This window comes from Talaromyces rugulosus, chromosome II (genome assembly GCF_013368755.1).
Source record: "Talaromyces rugulosus chromosome II, complete sequence".
NCBI lineage: Eukaryota > Fungi > Ascomycota > Eurotiomycetes > Eurotiales > Trichocomaceae > Talaromyces > Talaromyces rugulosus.
The window spans coordinates 1,770,098-1,785,283 of NC_049562.1; the positions used below are offsets into that span (position 1 = coordinate 1,770,098).

The following is a 15,186-nucleotide window of genomic DNA, read 5'->3' on the forward strand; positions in this document are numbered from 1 at the left end:
CGGGGCCAACGAAGCCGCTAACGCAAACGGGACTAGTGCAAACCACTCCGCTTAAGAGAATTTTCCGCGCGAGAATTTTCTTGTTTTTTCTTTCTTCTTTCATACAATAAATGTCTAATAGGCAACCATTAGAGTCTCGGATCCTACTCCTCAGTGTTCGAAAGCCGCGCTCAAGGTTGTCTTAGAACAACCCGCCAATTACTATAGTCGAACCCTTTTCTCAGCATGGGGGTTCTGACCCCAAAGGAATTGGTACATCGCTCATTTGATTTTTCGAGCAACTTCTACAACTATTTAGACTCTAGTATACACATGCGCCAGGGGTAGTGTTGATACAGTGTTCAATGACAGTTCATGCATAAATCATAATCATAGTCACCTTTGTTCTCGCTACCGTCAAGTCTCTCAATGTCGCTGGTTCTCTCAGGCGTCTTGTCCTCTCTGCTTCATCTTGATCCGCAGCAGGTTGGGCTTGGGACAGCTGGGTGTTTTGGCGTCATCGCCGCGCTCCTTGTAGAAGGAATTGCAGCACTCGTACAGCGCGTCGATCTGTGTTTGGCATTTTTCCTCTTTGTAGGAGTTTTTCGTTAGACATGCTTCGTTGTTGTTAGTAATCCCTATGTAACTTGACGGTGATATAAATCCATCTTACCCTGGATAGCGCACTGCCATGACCATCAATTAGTAACAATTTCTGGCGTCACTTTTATGGAATCACCTACAGCCCGAGGATGGCACGGAGGGTCGTATGCGAGATCTTCTTTTAATTCGCCCTACTTGCGCCTTAGTTTCTGCTCACATCGCATTCACAGGTGAACTCTACCATGACGCAGCTAGTTATTGCAAGTAATCTGACGAGATCAGGAGGGAAATACAAAAAGTTCACAGAATAAGACCGATAATACTTTAATACAAGCTCATGCTCAGATTTCTCTCTTTCTTATCTTGCCTTTATCACCTTTTCTGAGGTGGATAAAGAGCTGATCTGAACCATTTGATGCTCCCAGAAGGCTGCAGCGAGGACCGGCCGGAGTATAGATTATCCGGTTGTCCCACGCGGGGCCTCATTGGGCGGCACTTTCGCAACGAGATGCGTTTGCTTTCTCCAACAACCACCCTGCTTCCTGGCCTCTTTTTCTCTCGCCGAGTCATCACCGCTTCTCTCTGAAAGCCTGCGATCTTTACTGCTGCGTTAATGTGAGTTTTTATTCAGAATCTGCTACTCCTCGCCCTCCCCAGTAGCATACTCGTCAACTCGTCGCAAAGCTAATCATTCTCATACAGCGTTGCCACCACACCCAGTCATGGCAGACCAAGGAGACGCCCCAGCGGCGGTCGAGCACCTCAACATTAAAGTCACCGACAATAATAACGAAGTCTTCTTCAAAATCAAGCGGTCTACGCAACTAAAGAAACTCATGGATGCTTTTTGCGAACGTCAAGGGAAACAGTCATCATCGGTTCGTTTTCTCTTCGACGGCACTCGTGTGCGCCCTGAGGACACGCCAGACACGGTAAGTGATGAGTTTTCTCTTCTCAGAAACATGATCTACGGTGTCTTGAGCAGTTGGCTAATGGAATGCGTGATCTCCAGCTCGAGATGGCAGACGGCGATACTCTCGAAGTTCACCAAGAACAAATTGGAGGATGAGTCCGTGGTTTTACCTCTTTCAATAAAAACCCGATGCACCTGTCTTGCATAGTACCAACACCTACACCTTTTTTTTTTCGACCACGAGATATGTCCCCAAATGGCGCGATGGAGTTTACAATTTCCAAATACAAATCAAACCAAAAAAAGAACCTATACTCTTGCTAGAGATAGTCTGATATAATTTGGATATTCTTTTTCTTTGAAAGTATACTTGTTTTCATGTAGCAAGAGCGTTACATTAAATTTTTTTTAGATAGTCTACAAATTCAGTAAAGGCCAGTGGTATTTATTTACATGCCTCTGTGGCAGTGGATAGAGTGTTGCACTGGCAACAACCTCAAGTAATTATGCAAAAAACTATAGTGGCATGGACTAGTCCTCCCATACCGCCGATTTTGCCTTGTTTTCTTCCTCCTGGGTTCTCGCCGCCTCCTCTTTGGCCTTGTTCCGGCGCTTCATCTCTTTTTCCTTGACTGCCCTGTCATATGCTCGCTCCTCCTCGGTCCGTTTGGGGGCGCGTATACCTAGCGCACCGGCAATCATTCTGCTTGCTACGGCCGTCTGCTTTTCTGGGCGTGCCCGCGGTGACTCTCGGGGAGCCGCTGCCCCCTGCGAACGAGTATTCCACTGGGGCACAAAATCGCCGTAGTCTGTGGCCGGCGTGGAAGGGGGCGCTAATGGCCCCTCTGATTTTGAAGATGGCGAGCTGATTCCTATCTTTGCCGTTGTTGAGGCTGATGATGCTGTGCCTTCGTCCGTTTCGGTCTCAGAGCCCGAGTCAGACAAGTCATCTTCCCACGAATCAGCCACTACTTCCTTTTTCTTGGTGGATTTGGCGCCGGTCGACTTTTTCACGGCGAGGCGTGAAATGTCGGGGTCTGGCCTCTTGTCTTGGATGGACAGGTCCTCTACGGACTGCTCCAGGCTTGCTGCGTCTCGTTAGCAATGTGCGAGTCGAGTCCAGGAGCGCTGGCAAATGGCAAACCTTGAGGGCTGACACTACGGTCCATGACAATCCTAACGTATATGTATATATATATATATATATATTTGTGCAGATATAAAATATGGCAGACCGTGCCTGGTTGAGGTATTTACAGGAGCAGCAGCAGCCAAGTGCGTCATTATTATTGCCCACACCCCGCCTTGTCCGGGGTTGGCTGCTGTGATTGGCTGTCTGCCGCACCGAGGCTCAATTCTTGTGAATATGTATAATAGATACTATTTAAATAGTATGAATCATAATATGTATCTAGTTGGCATTGTGGGTATGAGAAACCAAGCGTTAGATGTTATTTTAAATGTTCAATGTTGTTCTATAAGGGAAACACATCTGTACTTTATATTTACATACATATGTATAAAGGTGCATGGACTTGAGGTGGAAACAATAGTAGTTTAAAGTTGAAATTGCTCATGTAAAACCATACAGCAAATTCAAGTTTGACCTGAACATTTCAAGTGTTCTATATGTATCCATCATGCACAGAGTATGAAGAAGGCTATACTCGGAAACAAGCCCGAGCCGGCTTCGGCTTCTCCCCAGGTCTTGGCATCGGACCGGCCGCTCTTTCTTCGTGAGAAGGCTATGTGCGCCCAATTTGCCGTCTCATATATTCCCCAGTTTTCTGTTCATTCGTGCTTTTTTATTCTTCTTCTGTTTGTTTCACCCTCTTGATTTGATCGTGACAGCGTTCATCGCATGTTCCTTTTGCCTAGCATTGCTTGTACAGACTGCGACTCCCGACATTGCTATATACAAACGCCAACTAGAACATCCTCAGCTCCTCAGCTGCAGGGCCCGTCTTTGAAAGCGCGACATAACATTAGTACAAAATGGCGACTAACTTATCACCTGCCAGAGTGCGGTCATTGACTGCCTCTGCTCGGCGATTGTGCCGATCTGCTACCTTTTCCACCTCGTCTAAAAAGCTTGGATACGCGGATACGCTTCGAAATCTTAAGATCGGCGCCCATACAAGGGTTCTCTACCAAGGTTTTACTGGTTGGTTTCAAGCAAAATCTTCATTGACGAGCACCTGCTAACTCTGCAACTCACAGGCCGTCAAGTATGATATCGTTTAGAGTTGTTGCAGCGCTTATCACTAATTGGCTTTATGACAGGCGACTGCCAATGCAAAAGAGTCCATCGACTGGGGAACTAATATTGTGGGTGGTGTCAAGCCCGAGGTAGAAGGCGAGCATCTCGGCTTGCCAATCTTACCATCTGTCCGAGAAGTGAGTGTGTACGATTTACCCTCCCTTAGTGATGTTAATTAACCTTCATCAATCTCAGGCAAAAAAGAAATTGAATCCGGATGCGTCTGCCATCTATGTACCAGGAGACCGAACGGCCAAAGCCATCGAAGAAGCTATAGAGTCAGAAATCCCCCTCGTGGTGGCTGTTGCCGAACATGTTCCTGTCCATGACATGCTGCGAGTAGGTACATCCGTCCTGACTGCAGGTAACCTTTTATTTAAATTATATATTAGATTCACTCCATGCTCAAAACACAGTCTAAAACGAGACTGGTGGGAGCCAACTGTCCGGGTATTGTGTCTGTCGTGGGCAAGTGCCGTATAGGGTTCCAGCCACTGCCTTGCTTTTCCCCCGGTAGGATTGGAATTGTCAACAAGTCAGGCACCCTGAGCTACGAAGCGTTTGCATCTACAACTAGAGCTGGGCTAGGTCAAAGTCTATGCATTAGCATGGGAGGAGACGTCTTGGCCGGCACTACGTTTGTAGATGCGCTGAAGGTCTTTGAGGAGGACCCCGACACAGATGGGATTATTCTGATTGGAGAGGTCGGAGGAGTGGCAGAGTTGGATGCTGCTGAATGGATTAAGGATTACCACACGAGGACATCAAATCCGAAGTGAGCAGACAATTCTTATTTTGAGCTGAACCCCGTTCCGCTAACACTTGTGAAAACAGACCGATCATGGCCTTGATTGGTGGTTTAGAAGCTCCTCAAGGCCGAATTATGGGACACGCCGGCGCGTGGGCAGCTCCTGGAGAGCCCAGCGCCAAGTTCAAGTATCAAGCACTCGAGAAAGCCGGGGTAACTATGGTGTCGCATCCCGAGAAGTTTGGAGATGGCATGAAGACTCTTTTGGCAAACCGAGGATTTCAATCAAATGCCTCTACCTCTGTAAGTGATGGATGTCAAACCTCTGAAGGGCAAGCCAGTTAATTTTGTATAAACAGACATTGTCCCGGTCAGCCGGCCAGCAGAGAGGATTTCACACTATGAGACGATTCAAGAACCCTCCGATGTCTCAAGCCCCTCAAACACAACAACGACGCTCCCTTTATATCAAGCAACACCAGGCATTTGATATTCTCCAGAAAAGGCACGTTAAGACACAAGAAAAGACTGTTTCTTCCGAACATTTCAACCTAGCAGTGGGCATCGATAGGACATCGCTGTCTCCATGTATCACCGTGTCTTCTGCCAGCCCATCTGAAGAATCATTTTTGAGAATCCCTTTGGACTACCGCGATAAGCATCGCATCATTTTCGAAAACGCGACCCCGATGGTAAGCCAAATTATTTCCTTCTTGGGATTGCCATTGGAAGATCATGAACCATTGCAAAAATATATTCGCAAACTCTGGCCCATTTTCATGGAAAAGGAAGCTTTTCTTATGAGCACGAGGGCCTCTATCACTGATAACGTGGTGGTTGTGCACGAGGCAAGGTTTGGTTTTGACGATGCCGCTTTCCGCAGCGCGGGCCGACAGAAAGAAGTGCATGCTTTACGCGATACCCGTGATGAGGTTCCAGAGGAAGTAAAAGCAGAGAGACAGGGGGCTATCTATGTCAAGTATGGTTTTATTCCAGGATGTTACATTTGGCATGACTGATTTCTTGGTAGGCTCGACGGAGAGGGAAGCATCGGGACTTTGGGTAAGGGAATACCAATGAGACAAAAGTAGGATTCGCCGCTAACTTTGGTTTATAGTCAACGGCGCCGGGCTTGCGATGAACACGGTCGACTCTCTTATACTGAAAGGCGGCCATCCGGCCAACTTCCTTGATACCGGCGGCAAAGCAACTTCAGATACTATTGAAGGATCGTTTCGTATCCTGTGCTCCGATCCACGCATCAAGACCATCTTTGTGAATATATTTGGCGGATTGACCAAGTGTGACATGATTGCGCAGGGAATCATCAACGCATTTAAGAACTTGAACATGACGGTTCCGGTGGTTGTGCGACTACGCGGGACCAACGAAGAGAAGGGGCAAAAAATGGTGGGTTGATATCTATTTACCCTCCACTTTTTGTTTTATAACAAAAGCTAATTGATGATTCTTAGATTGCTCAGAGTGGGCTGTCACTGCATTCCTTTGACAGTTTCGACGAAGCAGCAGAAAAGGTCATTAGTCTTGCAAAAGAGGCCCCGAAAGTATAGATTTGTATATACTGTAGATAGATAGATAGATAGATAGATGTATCTATAATCACATGTCTGTTCATATTTGTGATGACTAGAATACAAGGTATGTGCTCGGGACTCGGAACTCAATAGAGGCGTTTATATGTACTTTGGATTTGTTGAGAACTTGGTCCATTTTAATGTTTGGCACTATGAAATTCGCCTCCGGGTATTTTTATGCTAGGATAACCTAGGATAACTAGGGGATAATTATTAGGACGAGGCGTCAACGTTCTTGTTAGGAGAATGTACCGAGGTACTTTCGAAAGTGAGCCATATGTAGAAATTTTTTTATATTCCAACGGCGAAACCCGTTGGGTTCTTAAACAATAGAGTTAGTAGAACATCCTGCACCACAAGACAGAGCAATGTGTTTTAATAACCAGTCTGCTCAGAATTGTATAATAATAGACCATGGGTCGGCTGCTATCGGGCCTCGGCGGTCCACGTTGCGCGCCGGCCCTTTTACTCGATGCGGACCTGAATCTTCAATAATACACCCGTTTGTTGCGCAACAATGGTTTGCTGACGGACTATTATTAGCGAATTATTCATCATTTCCCAACAGTCTTTTTGCTCTGGCCTGAATGGTTCCCACCGTTATCGCGCGGGCAGCAGCGCCCTTGGTCCGGGCTACTACTACAAAAGCTCCGTATCCCGCTGTCGGCCGCCGCGTCTTGTTGCGACTCGCCAGCCCACGTCTGTACTCAACAGGTAGGATCCTTTTCTCTTATGTGGATATTTTGAAAAAAAATCCAAAAAAATCCGGCGTGTGAATATACGCTGACATACAGTGTGCCCGACAGCAACGCCACCCAAGCCCCCCTCAAGACTGCGTCGTGCTCTCGGCTTCACTTCGCTCGCCGTGGTTGCGTTTTTCGCCGGTCTGTCTGTCGCTCCATTCCAAGCCGCCAACAAAATCATGGCTGTCGGGATCCCTACCGACGAGGAGACGCTGGAGATCTTCCAGCCGGTCGACGAGCTCTCGCAGCGGATTGAGGAGCACATCAAGACGCACGCGCTGGCCCAGGAACTACGATCCCAAGCCGATTTCATCGAATCGCGGCCTCATCTGAAGATCCCGGACACCCTGCGAGACCGACATTTGACGGCGGGCACGCTGGCCGGTCCCGATCGCATCGTCGTGCCGCCGTACGTCTGGTCGGAGAAGTCGGGCAAGGAATTGGTCTCGATTTTCTACCTCGGCGATGCGCTGAACGGCCACCCGGGCATTGTCCATGGAGGACTGCTGGCGACTATCCTGGACGAAGGTCTGGCGCGCTGCTGCTTTCCGGCGCTGCCGAATCGTATTGGTGTGACGGCCAATCTCAACATTGACTATCGACAGCCCGTCAAGGCAGACACCTATGTTGTGCTTCGGGCTACGACTGTCAAGGCCGAGGGCCGCAAGGCCTGGGTGGAGGGCCGTCTGGAGACGCTGCCTGAGGGCGATGAGAAGCCTGTGTTGCTGGTTGAGGCCAAGGCTCTTTTTATAGAGCCCAAATTTGCGTCGGTATGTTTATCATTTCCCTTGTTCCTCTCTTTCAGGGCACACCACATGCTAAACTGCTCTAGAAATTGCCCGCCATCACCAAGGCCGTGACCTAGGTCGCATTTTACGATAGGCGTTTTGTTATAGGACCATATTACGAGCACTTGATAGAGCTGCATTAATTGAGTTTAGATTGTGGAATTTAGTAGAAAGCACATATCAAACAATAAATAAGAGAGAATCATAATTATATTGTGATATTTAAAAGATTAAAAAAAAAAAAAACAATTTATAGAAATACGCCTGGTGGCACTGGGTTAACTAGAGTGGATGTGGAGACTCGCCATTCGCAGGCCCGACTTCCAGCCCGCAGCTCCCAAGCTCCAGGAACGTCACTCCCGACAGCACCGCAGACAGAGTCAGACCCTTTTTCGACGTGATACCTTGTGCCCGCCTGTTGAGCGTGGCAGCAGGCATCCTATTTTTCTTCGACAGTCTTATCAGCAGGTGGCCCGACAAAAATGGCCAAGAACATCAGATACCAGCTGCTTTCGCTCCCCACCACCATTGTTCCGTCCCACCACCACGATGACGCCCTGGAGACCATCTCGTCGACCGTGGGCCCCGACGGCGCAGTCTCCTCGTTCCCGATCCCCGAGTTTAAGATAGGAACGTTAGACGCCCTCGTGCAGCAGGCGGAGGAGCTGGGAAAGCTGGAGAGCGTGTGCCAGGCCGTCGTCGGCAAGGTGGGCGATGCGCTCAAGGGCATCCTCGACGGCGACGAGGACCAGATACAGCGGATGAAGACGGTGAATGACAGTATGTGCTATACATATTTTTTTTGGGGTTCTGTTTTGGTGTCGTCGACTGATCGCTGTGCTAGAACCCGTTGACCAGTATTTGCGAACGTTTCAATGGAATAAAGTCAAGTATCGTGCGGATAGGTCGATTGGCGAGTTGATTGATTTGCTGCACAAGGTGTGTATTTTCATGTTTTTCCCCATGTATTTTCATGACTGCTGGGGTAGATTGCTGACGGAACTCGATGTCTAGGAAGCTGCTAGTATTGACAGCGATATCCGAACCAAATACTCCCAGTACAATCAGATCAAAAATACGTTGGCGGGACTACAGCGAAAGCAGACGTAAGCACATTGGTTCTGTCAGATTAGAGGAAAGGTCATTGACGAGCGTGTTTAGTGGAAACCTATCGACAAAATCACTGGCCTCCATTGTCGACCCGCGACAACTTGTCCACGAATCCGAATATCTAGAATCACACCTGCTAGCAATCCCAGCCCAGCAAGTGAAAGAATTCTTCAAGATCTACGAGACGGTAGCACCCATGGTTGTCCCACGGTCTGCGAACCTGGTCGCTTCCGACAACGAGTTCAGCCTTTTTGCCGTGACGACGTTCAAGAAGCACAGCCAAGAGTTTGTGCACAAAGCGCGAGAGCACAAGTGGATACCGCGAGACTTTAAATACTCCGAGGGCGGCCGCGAGGCAGAAGCCAAGGAAGTCGAGCGAGTTGGAGGCGACGAACGCAAGTTGTGGGGGGAGACTCTGCGGCTTGGTCGCACTGGCTGGAGCGAGGCCGTCATGGTGTGGATTCATGTTCTTGTTCTGAGGGTCTTTGTCGAGACTGTCCTGCGGTATGGACTGCCTTTGGACTTTGTGTCTGCTATTGTTCGGGTATTTCTCTCTCTTCCTTTCTCTCTCTTCTACTTGATTCACTAACGATGCACAGGGAACATCGAAAGGCGCTGAGCGCGCAAAGAGAAACTTGGACGAGAAATACAACTACCTCGCTGGCAATGCCTTTGGCCGTGACAAGAAAGGCCGGGTCAAAAAGGATGATCCCAACGATATGCAAGCGGCCGGAGAGGGCGCAGGAGCGGAATACACGGCGTACGTGTACTATGAATTTGAGTTCGAGTGATATACCATCCTTGAAATAGTTGTTTTTTTTTTTTTGCTTCCCAAATTTTGAGGGAATGATCCTACATATGCGAGAATATGATATATACTGGCTATGTGCCATGATGCTATCATGTATGATTTGAATCTACATATATACGGATTCGACTCTGAATCAAGCCATGAAACTAGAAAATTTTGATAAAATCTAGTTTTTAGCAGGCAGGTATCCCTTGGAGTCCAGGTAGGCGATGATCTGAGCGACAGCCTCCTGGACGGGCACTTCGTGGTTCTTGATGTGAACCTCCGGGCTGGCGGGGGCCTCGTAGGGGGCGCTGATGCCAGTGAAATCCTTGATAATGCCCTCCCTGGCCTTCTTGTACAAGCCCTTGGGGTCTCTCTGCTCAGCAACCTCGACGGGGACATCGACATAGACCTCAACAAAGGGCAATCCAGTCTCCTCACCGGGCGTGGGCACCTCATGCAGCTGGCGCGCCGTGTCGCGGTCCGCGCGGTACGGCGAAATAAACGAGGTAATAGCAATCGAGGCACTGTCAGCAAAGAGTTTTGCGACCTCGGCGATACGGCGAATGTTCTCGTTGCGATCCTTTTCGCTAAAGCCCAAGTCCTTGTTCAGTCCAAAACGCACGTTGTCGCCATCCAGTCGGTATGCGTGCACCCCGCGCTGCGCCAGCAGCTGGTGCTCCAGCTCGACCGCGATGGTCGACTTGCCGGATGCAGACAGGCCCGTGAGCCAGATGGTTAGGCCCTGTTGGTTGCGTAGCTTGCTGCGCTCCGAGCGAGTCAGGGCAGCGGCGTGGAAGGTGATGTTGCTGTGGAAAATGTAAGAAACTTAGCTGCTGTGGGGAGGGGGCATGTGAGGGGCACAACTCACGTAGCCATTGTTCTTCTTCTTTCTTTCAAGATGCTTTTGCAAATAAAAATCGAATAATTCAACGAAATTGTCAGTAAATCGATAACAGACAAAAGGGTATCAAGAAAGTCCGGCTTTGAAATGGAAAAAGGAAGAGGGTGAGAAGAGAAAAGAGTACGTATACGTAAAGTGGAGGGGCGATGTCGCAACGGGTCTCGGGGTGGACCTTCTTCTCAGCTCAGACACGTTGATCCAATGCTATGGTTTCACTCTGCAGGAGATAAGAAATGGTCCTATAGACTACAGCACAAGCCAGTGCAGATCCTAATTCGGGAGAATGATGTGCAGGTAATTTGTGTCCTTTTTTGTCATACGGTTTTCAGTGTTTGTCGAGTTTTCCGGTGATTTTATTGGACTACGGGAACTGCAATTGGTCGTTGATACCTTATATAGTATGCTAAAGTATTAGTACATATGTGTATACGGTTGCTAGCATTGAAACATGTTTATCTTGGACTAGTACATACAATAACCAATAACGGACCAGCCCAAGCATAGGATAATCCATCTTCTGTAGCGTAGCATCTTTATCTACTAATTGAGGTGTAGAATGATACTTCTTTCAGGGTAGAGAATTTGTCAACAAGCAGCCTTTATTACATGTAACTAATGTTGAATAGTCATTGATACTAACAACAAAGCATTATGTAACTGCAATTTCTTTCATCTGGACTTTTCAGCCATTGTGTTCACAAAGGGTTGAAAAACTAAAGCAAGTATCTGTTGTATATTCACAAAAAGGCTTTGAGGAAAACAAAAAGACTCGTCTATCAAAGAGCAAACAAAAAAAAACTACTCAAAAACTATCGGAATGTTCAAGCAAATTCTGTAATATCGAAAGCAGAGCGTTACATATAAAAACCTATCCAGCCCAACCCCCCCCTGATCAATTTTCTTCTGGATTATATTTCGTGGCATAAAAACAGTGTCTTCTTGGATACTTCGGATTTAGTGTTCCCATTTCTCACATATTATTCACCACTTCCCAGTCTTGAATCAATACCAAGTCGGATCATGGATATCGATCAGAATACCACCCGGGGTATCTGGGATGCCTGGGCCGCTCATCAAATTGAACAGCGTATGTTCATCTTACAAAATTTTTTATCAGCTCATACTAATCCATAAATAGAAGATTCCCAGACGAAAAACCAATTACGCTGCCCTTATGCAGGCTATCGCCAGTACTTAGCATACAGGGCGAAAACACCTGGGGAACCGATTAACGGGTTGTTTACGCGCCTACAGGAAACCGAGAAATACCTAGCTTACGGTCCCGGTTTGGATACCGTGAAAAAAGTACAGCTCGAGAATGATAAGCCCGATCTAGCTGTCGTCGAGGGATGCAGCAAGCAGGCTGCCGGTCAAGGCTCCCCTCGGGAGGAGCCGTGGCTGGAAGAACCGTCCTTGCTCCAGCTCGACGATGGTGAAGAAAAGGCTTACAGTGGCGAGCACGAATGCGATCGAGGGGTGGGAGAGAAGGAGTGGGAAGAACAGCAGTACTTGCTCGACAGAGACGGGCAAAACTACAGCAATGATCCTATTCCGGATGAATACCGCCCTGAGACGTCGGCTGAAGTAGATGAGTACACCCTGTTAGACGAGTACACTCAGTCAGAAGAGTACACTCAGTCAGAAGAGTACACTCAGTCTGACGAGTACGTCCAGGAAGAAGAGGATTCACAGTCAGATGAGTACACCCAGGAAGAAGAGTACTCTCAGTCAGACGAGTATGCCCAGGACGAAGAGGACTCTCAAGAAGAAGAGTACACTCAGTCAGACGAGTACGCCCAGGACGAAGAGGACTCTGAAGATGATCCATACGCGAGACTTTACGACATCGTTGATTCGTCGGAGAGTTCTATTCTTTCTATGTATTCCGATCTATCGCCCACCGACCAGGCCGTGCTAAGATTTCCCCTTACGGAACGCTTTCTAAACAAGCACACATGCGGTTATGAAGACGCATATATTACTATACCAAAAGGACCGTACGAGTTTATGAAAAACCCGAACCATCCTGCGATAGAGCTCGCTGACGAGGATATTGGCTGCCACGATGGCTGTCCAGATCATGGCATTTTTGTCCCTCATGTGATAAGGGGGAAGCGTACAGTTAACGTCTGGTTTGACCGTCATTTTACACTGAAAGATGTCTATTTGGCGAGTTTTCATGATCCCGTCCGTGAGATTCCTAGGGATGACGAGGATCGCCCAGAAGAGTGGCATGTCGCTGAGCCGTTGTTGTACGGGGCCACGATGACCTACGAATTCGCATATTTGAAGAAGGCCCACGAGGGCGCTCACAAACGTGAAGCAATCGAGGGGCTCACAACAGCCGAAAAAGTGATGCAGAACATGCGAGAAGGAGAATTCGAGCACGATTTTTATTTGCCCTACTTCCACGGACAGCACTACGATGTTATTGTTGCCGCGTACGAGCCGCGGTACATCCCATCCGATGGCCGGTGGCCGCACGATACGGGCAGGCCGATCTGGGAAGCGCGAGGGCTTGTTGGACCGGGCCAGGAGGACTGGAGTTGGTGGAACCAGACTCAAATGGAGTACAACCGGCAGTGGAGAATGTACCGCTTGCAAGACGAAGCTCGAATGCAGTATGTTGCTGAGGTCACGGCTAATGCTAGGAGGCAGTATTACGAGGAGGGGATTCTGCCGCGAATGTCGAGTAATGGATATGTTGAACTGTTTGTGTGAGCATGGCGAGGGCTTGCGGGCTCACGTGGCTCGTCGGGTCTTCCTATTCCGGTAATAAACAGACAACATCTACACATGCTATTTCCTTAGCTCACTATATGAAAACACCAAACTGAGCAATATAGCACACGAGCACATAAGAATAGAAGGATTGTCAAATATGAAGATCGCATAGCCAGTTAAAAGTACAGGCCCAGGTGGCCACGCGTCGTCGCATGTATAATTATCAGGAGTTGTATTAGTTTTCAACTTTTTTGTGTACAATTTTGACCCTTAGACTAGCATGAATAATCACTAAGCAAGTTACACAGCAACTTTAGAAAGGATTTACTAGTAAGGAGAAACATGATGACATGGCTCCCGAGTGTATGGAGTTCGCGCGGGAACGGAATGCAACGTTCCCCAGGTTAGTTGAGCGTAGCTTGACAGGTCGGGGGGTTTGTACCCCCTGAACGAGATTTATTGTGGAGTGTTTATGAGAGCTCCACGTGAAAAGGCAATCGATTGTGTAATTGATAGATGCAAGACTATTAACAATGATCTACTCCGTACTCTGTGGCCAATGCTCAGTATACGAAGAAGCAGTACGCCGGACGTCATCGCATTCGTTTATTCAAAAATCGGAAATATCATTTTTAAAAAAAAAAAAAAAAACGCCAAAAAATCCAACGTACGGAGTATGTTACTATGTATTCTGTACGCGTGTACTCATGCACATACGCATTATCAGCTTTGCTAGCGCGTGGTGATTTCGGCCTAGCTCGACGCCATCGGCGCATCCTGCCTGATTTTATGCTTTTTCCTGTGATCACCCCGGATGTCGATCATCCAGCCAGTCGAGGCGAAAAACGCCTCCGACGAAATTTGCTTTTTGCCCCATTTTGCTAGGGGGAACGGTTGTGAACTGACTCGACTCGAGTAAGTTACTAGCTCAGCCTGGAGCAGGCCTTGAAATAAAAAATAATAAAAAAATCCATCGGATTGTGAACATGTTGGATTCAGCATTCAGCCCCAAGTACCTCATACTAATGACTAAGTAGTATGTATTTTTTGATAGAGTTTGACGTTGTACGCGAGAAATTGCTGGATCGGGAGCGAACTGCCTGTAATTTTAATCAGCCAAGGATCGACGCGGCCGGCCTTGGCTCGGCATCATGCAATAACGAGAGGGAAATATAGCAAGATCGATGGAGAAGTGGTACAACAGAGTATAATCGCGCATTGAGAGATTTATGCGCATGCATGGATGCCTGTATGACCAGGCAGCTGTCAACTGCAGCCCAACTGACTGGTGCACTAGGCTGTTGATCGGATGCAGCTAGAAACATGGCAGAAAATTCGAAGGATTTTTTTCCTGCACGCATGACAGTCCTCCGGAGGATGTACGATGGGGAATACTAGGATGAAAGGAGTCGCATAGTGCGGCATTTCTGGAGTGTCTGGAGAGACCAGGTCCATGGCAGCTGGTTGGCATCAAATTCCGGATTAAGCTTTTGGACCATGAGAGTTTTTCTCACACGATGAGCAAGGGATGATGGCGACACCCTTGCGCCGGACAGGAGCGCCGAGCTGAGCGAGATGCAGACCATGGACGATACGATAATGGATGATATGTCAAACAATAATGGATTATGGAATGCTGGAGAAAAACGTGACTTCCCCGTGGGTTCTCCATACCATGCTGCAGTGTCGCAGCTCGGTATGTCCGATACGGTTAGTACGGTAAATAAAAAAAAAAAGCCGAAAGCGGCTAGTGCGGTGGCCTGACCTGGGACGCCCGGAGAACACCCACGGCGTAATAAATGATTACTTCAAGAGAACGTATGTATTTTTTTTTTTTGAAATGCGAGAGTACAACTGTACAGAGTTTGAGACCCCTGCTCTGGTATGCACGCTGGATGTACGCTGGATGTACGCTGGACGCACTCGGCTCTTGGCCAGATATGACGTCCGTTTTTGCTTTGGTGGCGGCGCCCATGCTCGAGCGAACTGGCCGAAACAGGGTTGTGCCAGCCGGTGTTTTGCACCG

At 48.1% G+C, this 15,186-nt stretch overlaps 7 protein-coding genes across 7 annotated transcripts; 5 read left to right on the top strand and 2 right to left on the bottom strand.

Moving 5' to 3' along the window:
• Window positions 1–1,304: 1,304 nt before the first annotated feature.
• On the top strand, window positions 1,305–1,651 carry TRUGW13939_03084 (uncharacterized protein; the record flags this gene model as incomplete). Its single annotated transcript, XM_035486270.1, has 2 exons — window positions 1,305–1,514; window positions 1,595–1,651. The coding sequence occupies 2 exons, from the start codon at window positions 1,305–1,307 to the stop codon at window positions 1,649–1,651; spliced, it is 267 nt and encodes an 88-aa protein (XP_035342163.1).
• Window positions 1,652–2,026: 375 nt separating this feature from the next.
• Window positions 2,027–2,664, bottom strand: TRUGW13939_03085 (uncharacterized protein; the record flags this gene model as incomplete). Its single annotated transcript, XM_035486271.1, has 2 exons — window positions 2,027–2,583; window positions 2,640–2,664. 2 exons carry the CDS (start codon window positions 2,662–2,664, stop codon window positions 2,027–2,029), a joined length of 582 nt encoding a protein of 193 aa, XP_035342164.1.
• Window positions 2,665–3,490: 826 nt separating this feature from the next.
• TRUGW13939_03086 (uncharacterized protein) lies at window positions 3,491–6,074 on the top strand (the record flags this gene model as incomplete). Its single annotated transcript, XM_035486272.1, has 10 exons — window positions 3,491–3,659; window positions 3,716–3,723; window positions 3,779–3,892; window positions 3,951–4,094; window positions 4,148–4,530; window positions 4,590–4,806; window positions 4,863–5,482; window positions 5,534–5,565; window positions 5,621–5,913; window positions 5,979–6,074. 10 exons carry the CDS (start codon window positions 3,491–3,493, stop codon window positions 6,072–6,074), a joined length of 2,076 nt encoding a protein of 691 aa, XP_035342165.1.
• A 611-nt stretch (window positions 6,075–6,685) lies between these two features.
• On the top strand, window positions 6,686–7,706 carry TRUGW13939_03087 (uncharacterized protein; the record flags this gene model as incomplete). The annotated part of the gene is made up of 3 exons (XM_035486273.1): window positions 6,686–6,812; window positions 6,893–7,611; window positions 7,674–7,706. The coding sequence occupies 3 exons, from the start codon at window positions 6,686–6,688 to the stop codon at window positions 7,704–7,706; spliced, it is 879 nt and encodes a 292-aa protein (XP_035342166.1).
• A 405-nt stretch (window positions 7,707–8,111) lies between these two features.
• On the top strand, window positions 8,112–9,530 carry TRUGW13939_03088 (uncharacterized protein; the record flags this gene model as incomplete). Its single annotated transcript, XM_035486274.1, has 5 exons — window positions 8,112–8,409; window positions 8,474–8,568; window positions 8,644–8,735; window positions 8,791–9,283; window positions 9,339–9,530. 5 exons carry the CDS (start codon window positions 8,112–8,114, stop codon window positions 9,528–9,530), a joined length of 1,170 nt encoding a protein of 389 aa, XP_035342167.1.
• A 186-nt stretch (window positions 9,531–9,716) lies between these two features.
• Window positions 9,717–10,411, bottom strand: TRUGW13939_03089 (uncharacterized protein; the record flags this gene model as incomplete). Its single annotated transcript, XM_035486275.1, has 2 exons — window positions 9,717–10,341; window positions 10,404–10,411. The coding sequence occupies 2 exons, from the start codon at window positions 10,409–10,411 to the stop codon at window positions 9,717–9,719; spliced, it is 633 nt and encodes a 210-aa protein (XP_035342168.1).
• A 1,045-nt stretch (window positions 10,412–11,456) lies between these two features.
• TRUGW13939_03090 (uncharacterized protein) lies at window positions 11,457–13,157 on the top strand (the record flags this gene model as incomplete). Its single annotated transcript, XM_035486276.1, has 2 exons — window positions 11,457–11,523; window positions 11,575–13,157. The coding sequence occupies 2 exons, from the start codon at window positions 11,457–11,459 to the stop codon at window positions 13,155–13,157; spliced, it is 1,650 nt and encodes a 549-aa protein (XP_035342169.1).
• Window positions 13,158–15,186: the final 2,029 nt, after the last annotated feature.